This window comes from Glossina fuscipes, unplaced genomic scaffold, assembly GCF_014805625.2.
Source record: "Glossina fuscipes isolate IAEA_lab_2018 unplaced genomic scaffold, Yale_Gfus_2 2, whole genome shotgun sequence".
NCBI classification, from domain to species: domain Eukaryota; kingdom Metazoa; phylum Arthropoda; class Insecta; order Diptera; family Glossinidae; genus Glossina; species Glossina fuscipes.
Window position 1 is genome coordinate 28674166 of NW_023998416.1, and position 6981 is coordinate 28681146.

General features: G+C 33.7%; 1 protein-coding gene across 1 annotated transcript; it reads left to right on the top strand.

Moving 5' to 3' along the window:
- The first annotated feature begins 4499 nt into the window (after nt 1-4499).
- LOC119634127 (odorant receptor 24a) lies at nt 4500-6610 on the top strand. Its single transcript, XM_038028079.1, has 6 exons — nt 4500-5020; nt 5115-5302; nt 5365-5549; nt 5611-5709; nt 6272-6424; nt 6560-6610. Exons 1-6 carry the CDS (start codon nt 4500-4502, stop codon nt 6608-6610), a joined length of 1197 nt encoding a protein of 398 aa, XP_037884007.1.
- The last annotated feature ends 371 nt before the right edge of the window (nt 6611-6981 follow it).

Here is a 6981-nt window from a genome sequence, read left to right on the forward strand (position 1 = left end):
TACTTATCAAAGAACTTCTAAGTTTGTGTTTTGATAAAATTTATTACGCTTTCATTCAGAACAACAAGAGGGCAAAAGCTCTCCATTAACAAATGTTGTAAGGGATCTTATTGAGATGACCTTTCAGTTGTTCGGAAATATTTGGATGAACTCTCTGCATGAATATGCTGAGGATATCTGTCTTCGCGAAAGTACTTTCCAGCACTTCAGAATTCGGCCAGTTTTCGTTTAATACCAGGTAAAGCTAGTTCCATCTTAAGTGCTCTTCTGACTTCAATTGTTATCCTCTACAGCACTTGCAATGCAAGGTTTGCAGCAGGACTTGATTCAGAATCATTTTTAAGTTGGTCTGTTCATCTGTCTGCCTTGTTACCTTGTGTTTCACTGACAGATCATAATTTTTGAGATGTGTTGAAGAAATTTGGTACACTAAAGCCCATTTTGACCAAAGTTCATAGTGCTTCGGGTCGGACCACTCTTTCAACCATTTCCCACATAAAGCCTTATTTAGGATAATCATTAAAGGCGTAACCGTATTAAAGGAAATGGTGAAAGTATACTAGAATGTGTTCACTTGTTTTGTTTTTTTTTTTTAAATATATTCCTATTTGGGCCATCTCAACTGAGTTGGAGACCATATCGTTCTCATTATGTTATTAAAAATTTACTAACCGGTTCAAGAAGGGGATAATATTAATATACCGACATGTTATGACATTTGTAATTAATTTTTTTTAATTTGCCTTAGTAATTATGAAATGGAAACTGTTTAATAATTTGTTAATAACTAAAACGATTAACATGGATAAATAATGAGATGAAAATTGAATGTAATATATTTAAAATCCGATATATTTAACTTTCAGCGTAAACATTGCGTAGGAAATTTGTCAACAAATATAGAAAAACTTGCTTTGTATATATGCAAGGGCAATACAAGAACCTAAACTCACCGTAACAGTTACAAGCTTGCTCCTACAAGACAAAGTAGCAACTAATAGAAAAACGAATTTGTTGGTATATTTTAAAAAAATACCTGATTAGCTGAGGAAAGCCATACGCCTAACAGAGACTCCGACTAAAGAATTTATTAAAGAATTTCTTGCAACTCTTACTGGACTTACTTAACAAATTCGGTCTCTATGAAAATTCAGATTAAAAATCTGGAAACTACTAGAAAATTCTAGTCCACGTGGTAAATCTTCGGAATTGAGAGGAAAAAACAAAAATGTCCGAATTGATCGCCAGCCTATGCTGACTGTTCTCTTACATACCCATTGATTTATGGAAATATATATATGTCATTCATTTATCTAGGTCATTCACATCAATGATCAAGACTGTATACACGTAAAACGTGTTTTAAAGGTGTAGCCTTACATAAGAAAGCGCAATTTCGTTTACGACTTATGCTTAGAGTGTTTTGCTTATGCACAAGTTTCGCGCTTACGTTTACATAAAAATTCCTAAAACGCTATGTAATATGTGATTTTTATATGTGATATATCATAAATAATATATAATATGTAATGCGTAATATGTGATATATAATATCTAATATATAATGCATGACGTGTAATATATAATATGTAGCACGTAGCATGTACCGTATAATATTTAATATGTACGAAGCGATACGTAAAATGTGGAGCAGCCTATGCGTGCAGTGTAAGGACAATGTTACAATATACAATACATTGCACGCATACATATCAGACTTAGACGAAATTTTCATGTTTCGTTAACTACCGGTTACTATACATCGGTGGCAATACACGCATGTATATATATATATATATATGTGTGTTTGGATACCTTAGCAATCAGTTATCCAAATACAAAATGCAAACATAGTTCGATATATTCGGCAAGATCGTGTTTATTTCGTTTAGCATATATGGATACATGTGCTTACGTATATAAGAATAACAAGATAAATAAATATTTTGCAACGCATACGTATAAGGTGTACTATTGAGTAGTCATGTTAAGTTCTATTTATACGTATACTTGAATAGACTTTCGTACAAATGTAAATATATATCTACGTAATGATGATACGATAACTTGGGGCGATTTAATTTATTGTTTTTGTATTATTATTACTAGAGACTAAAAGGAAAGCAAATTTTCTTCAAATGCATACATAATAAATCATAAAGTACAAGTGATGAATACACACATAAGTCTATAAGTGACTGTAAACAATATGTGTTCGGTCATCTGTATGCGTGTGTGTGTGTGTGTGTATGTGGATGTGTGTACGTGTTTACATTTATACACCTGTGTAAATGCTGATGCCGATGAAACGCTTATTCAAAAAAGAGAACACCTCAAGTATTTTGCTTTCAGTGCATTCCTATTTTGTTTTATTTTTTGTCCTTTTAAATATACGATTACACATCTACATAAAATATATATAAATGCATGTCAATTCATTTATGCAAGTTGTACGTCTTTGTAATCAATTTCCTTTAAGTAACTATTATCATATGGTCTTCTTAGATGCATACAGAAATTTATTTAAAATCAAAATAATAACCGTAACGTAAACAAGATGAGTTTAATAACACAGCCAAGGACTATTTGGAAAATTTTAAAATTCATGCAAGTTCGCCGGAAGCCAATTAAAATGAAAGAAATTTCATAAAGATTGCATTGAAACTTCAGTAGACAGCTAGGTTTTCTTTGCTATTGTTCATATATTTTCTAAAATCATGAGGGTCATATTTGACGAGCGAGATAGTGGAAAGATTAATCTATCTTTAGATCCAATCCCAGACGACGCTGGTACAACTCATTGCGCAAGATCACTATTTCCTTTTTCTCGTATTACTATCTAATACTGAAACTCCTTTAATACTTGACACCTTTGTCAGTAACATGCACTAATGCTTCCAATATATGAAAACACACAAAGATCCTGCTTAGCAAGGGAGTAAATTTAGAAAATTTTAAAGTCTGTCAATAACCGTCAGCACTGCGAAAATTAAGTATTAAATAATTCTCAGAATCGGCAAAGGATTAAATTGGAATCTTGAACAAAGTAATAATATATTACTTCTGCTTAACTGACCTTGGTCAATTATTGGCATAAATTAGCCTGACGAGAATGATGCAAAAGAACTAAATTTGAAAATTTCGAATAACTTGTGATTGCATAAACGTGATTTAAAGCGTAGGAGTACTTTTTGTTTTAATTGGCATAAACTCTCCGTAACCTAGCAAGCAATGATATAGTAACACAATTATGAGGGAAAAATATTTAATGATCCACACTGCCGATTGATTGAACGTAGCCATGAAGATGTGTTGAGTGCAGTCCATACATGCCAAGTATAAAGAGTCTTTCGGAATGAAACAAATTTTAGGCTTCGCCCTGGCAGTACTCAAAGCCATTAAATCATGTTATCGCAGACGAATGGTAAGAAAACTGCTTCAAATGTCAGGCCTTTTTGTGTGAAACTGCTTATCTTGAGCTTGGCAAGCCTTCACTTTCCACACAATTCTGCTACGGAAATACCAAATCCAGTTTATTCCAACTAATTGATTTTCCCAGAGGAAATGAATTTCCGAGAGAGGGAAAATGTACCAAGTACAAATGCGAAAAGAAGCAATGATTTTTGAGAGCTGCCAGTTATGCTGTGTGTTTGCAAAGGACTTGCAAACAAATTTTCTGTAAGCTTTAAAACTTGTTCCTTTGTATGCATAAACCGCAATTTTTAAAAAAATCTTTTCATTTCTTTTAAAATGGATTCAGAAAAGTGATACAATATTTAGTGAACAAAAGCTGAAGAAGTAACAAATAAATAAAGAAACATACCTCGCTCCTGTTCTGCAATCAATCTGATGGAAAGTGTGTCCTTGCAGTATGCGTATTTCTATGATTGATCATAACACCTTAACCATGGCCATAGCACAAAGGTACAAAAATTCGTCATAGGGAGTACATCAACATGAAAATTTCCAGTTAAACTCCTTAAGGATTTTCATGGATTCTCTAACACATAACAATTGCAAGGAAACGTTATATATTTCTTCGAATATTTTTGCTAGGCAAAGTTTATTTACATATTTTCTTAAAGAATATTTGCCTGAGGCTTAAGACCTTAACGAAGAAACAGAACAATATAAAATCAATGTCATGTTAATGTATCCAAAATTAAATAGAAACATATTCGACATATTCATTATTAATTAATTACATAATTGTGGGCAACGCACGAATAGCAAGTATTGTAATTACCAATCAATCTATCAATCATTGATTGATTGCCTTAATTGAGGATTTCAACGCCAGAGCGGTTGTTAATTTAAAACCAAATGTCAATAACCATTGCAACGCCTGCCAAATTTAGATAATTATAGTAAATTAAGTATGCACACCCACTAGCCCACTAATTTCACTAATGAAAATACGCGGTCCTTTAAATACCTGAGCGAATGTGCTCTTAACAAACACTTACCGCAGTCTTTGTTAGCAGTACGAAAAATCAATCATGATACCGCAATTTCTAAGAGATGATTATCCGTTGGAAAAGCATTTGTTTTTAATACCAAAATTTGCTTTACGCTTAATTGGTTTCTATCCTGAATCGAAACTTAATACGCCATTGCTTTGCTGGGCATTTTTTAATTTCCTTATATTGGGTTATGGTTCTTACGCGGAATTTACTTATGGCATTCATTATTTAACGATTGATATGCAAACAGCGCTAGACGCCTTATGTCCAGTACTTTCAAGCATAATGTCTTTTATTAAAATCTTTTTCATCTGGTGGCACCGCAGCGAATATAAGCATCTCATTGAAGAAGTGCGACGTCTGACCGAAGCTCAAAGTTCAATGAAAAATATGCATATAAAGCGTAAATTTTTTACTATTGCTACACGATTAGCTGCTTTAGTATTATTTTTCGGGTTCAACACCAGCACCGCTTACACGGTACGTCTTGTAATCAGCAATGCGATTCTGTACTTGAATCAACAAGATATTATTTATGAGACGCCCTTCAGAATGATGTAAGTTTTTAAAGCTATTTATACATATACATATACATATATCCCAGTTGAAAATTAATAAAAAAAAAAATAAAAAAAAATTTAATTTATTTAGGTTTCCTCAACCATTGCTAGCCATGCCTATATATCCTTTCACATGTATTTTATCGCATTGGCATGGCTATATAACAGTTGCGGGGTTTGTCGGTGCTGATGGTTTCTTCTTAGGATTTTGTTTTTACTTTGCCACACTTTTTAAAATGCTGCAAGAGGATTTGAGTGACGCGTTGGCCGTAAATAATTGTAAGTCAGTCAGTTTTGATTTAATTTTGTAAAGGATGCAACAATGTATTTAGCATTACGAGCCAAAAACTCTCGAGCAATACGTTGCGAAGCAGATATTGTATCCAAATTGACCGACATTATCAGACGTCACAACGAAATCGCTCTGCTAATGAAAAAGTTTTCTTCAATTATGGTTGGGATTGTTTTAAGTCACTTTATCACTTCAAGCTTGATTATCGGCACCAGTGTCATTGAGCTATTGCTGGTAAGTGTTTGAAAAAAAATTCCTCTCGTTTTCATAATTTTCATATAAAATTTGTAAATAGTTTTCTGGCTACGCGATCCTCGTATATATAGTCCACACATGTGCTGTTCTTGCAGAAATATCCTTATATTGCCTGGGCGGTACTGCAGTTATGGAATGCGTAATATCTTCAAACGCAGGGTGTTCGCCAAGAATGTTTATTACTTCTTCATAAGCGAGCATTAAAATCTCATACACCAGTGCAATATTTCAAAGACTGGTAGAAGAAATTTAAATGAATTTTTTAAATGCAACGCAAATGCAGCGATTTATGACCAAGTGCTAGCTAGCAAAGCTGTTGACCCATTCTTGAAACCGAAGGTGCCTTTTGGAAACATCTTCATTAATAATAGTGCTTTGGTTTCATTTTCTAATCTGTCTGCTCTACGTCTTTTCCCCTGAAACTCTTCAATACTTAAAAAGGTTGATTACAACACCGTTCCCATCGGAAATAGCACAGAACCCAGTAATTGCTTTTGGTAAGTTGTACGCACAGTCACATTTCGCATAATAAGTATGTCATTCCAAAACACCGAGACCGCAAGCCTAACCCATACGAACATTCAAAATTCTTCTTCATCAAAAAGACTGGCGAAGTAATTAGCTCTTCTTGGCGAAACTCTGCACTCGTTTCCTATAATAGCTGAGGTAGTCTTTTTTTTTTAATTTCGTTTTCCATAAAGAGTGAAGAATTGGCCTTAAAAGCCTATTGCAGTCAGTGGTATGACTACAGCGTACGCATACAAAAAATGACTCTCTTAATTATGATCCGTGCGCAACGAACGATTACCGTGAAAGTACCATTCCTTACACCGGCTCTACCTATGCTTACAGCGGTATGTATAGTTGTAGTATATCCAGCGGTTAAAAACAAATGACAGGCAAGCGTGTGGAAAGCACGGCACCATATAGTTTTTAAACCGCTGCCTTAGTTTATTCCAACCTTTACTCACCTACTATTATTTTTTCAGATTTTACGTTTCGCTGGTTCTGTTATAACGCTGTTCAAGACGGCTATATAAATTGATCATCAATAATCGTTCCACACTCTAGATTTGCAATATTGAATGGATTTAATACAAAGCACTTTACATAAAGTTGACAGAACTCTGCAAATATTTAGCAAAACTTCTATGCTATCGCAAAAAAAAATAGTCACAATTTGCGTGACGAAGCAAAATAATTTTAATGTTTAAGTTACACGTAACTAAATGCACTTAAGGATGAGGAGAAAAAAATAGTTTTAGTGATTAAAGTCGAAATAGAAAATTAACCAAAAGCTGCAAATTTCTTAGACAATAAGTGCTTCTAAGTGAAAAGGTTGCACGGAAGGACAGAGGCATGGACGCCAATAATCTATAGAGTCCATAGTGCGTAAGATACTTTTGGAAGA

Coding starts and splice junctions, on each gene's coding strand:
- LOC119634127 (XM_038028079.1), top strand. CDS start 4,500: ATGATACCGCAATTTCTAAGAGATGATTATCCGTTGGAAAAGCATTTG. Junction 5,710..6,271: donor GTACTGCAGTTATGGAATGC/GTAATATCTTCA, acceptor TTTTCCATAAAG/AGTGAAGAATTGGCCTTAAA. Junction 6,425..6,559: donor CTCTACCTATGCTTACAGCG/GTATGTATAGTT, acceptor TTATTTTTTCAG/ATTTTACGTTTCGCTGGTTC.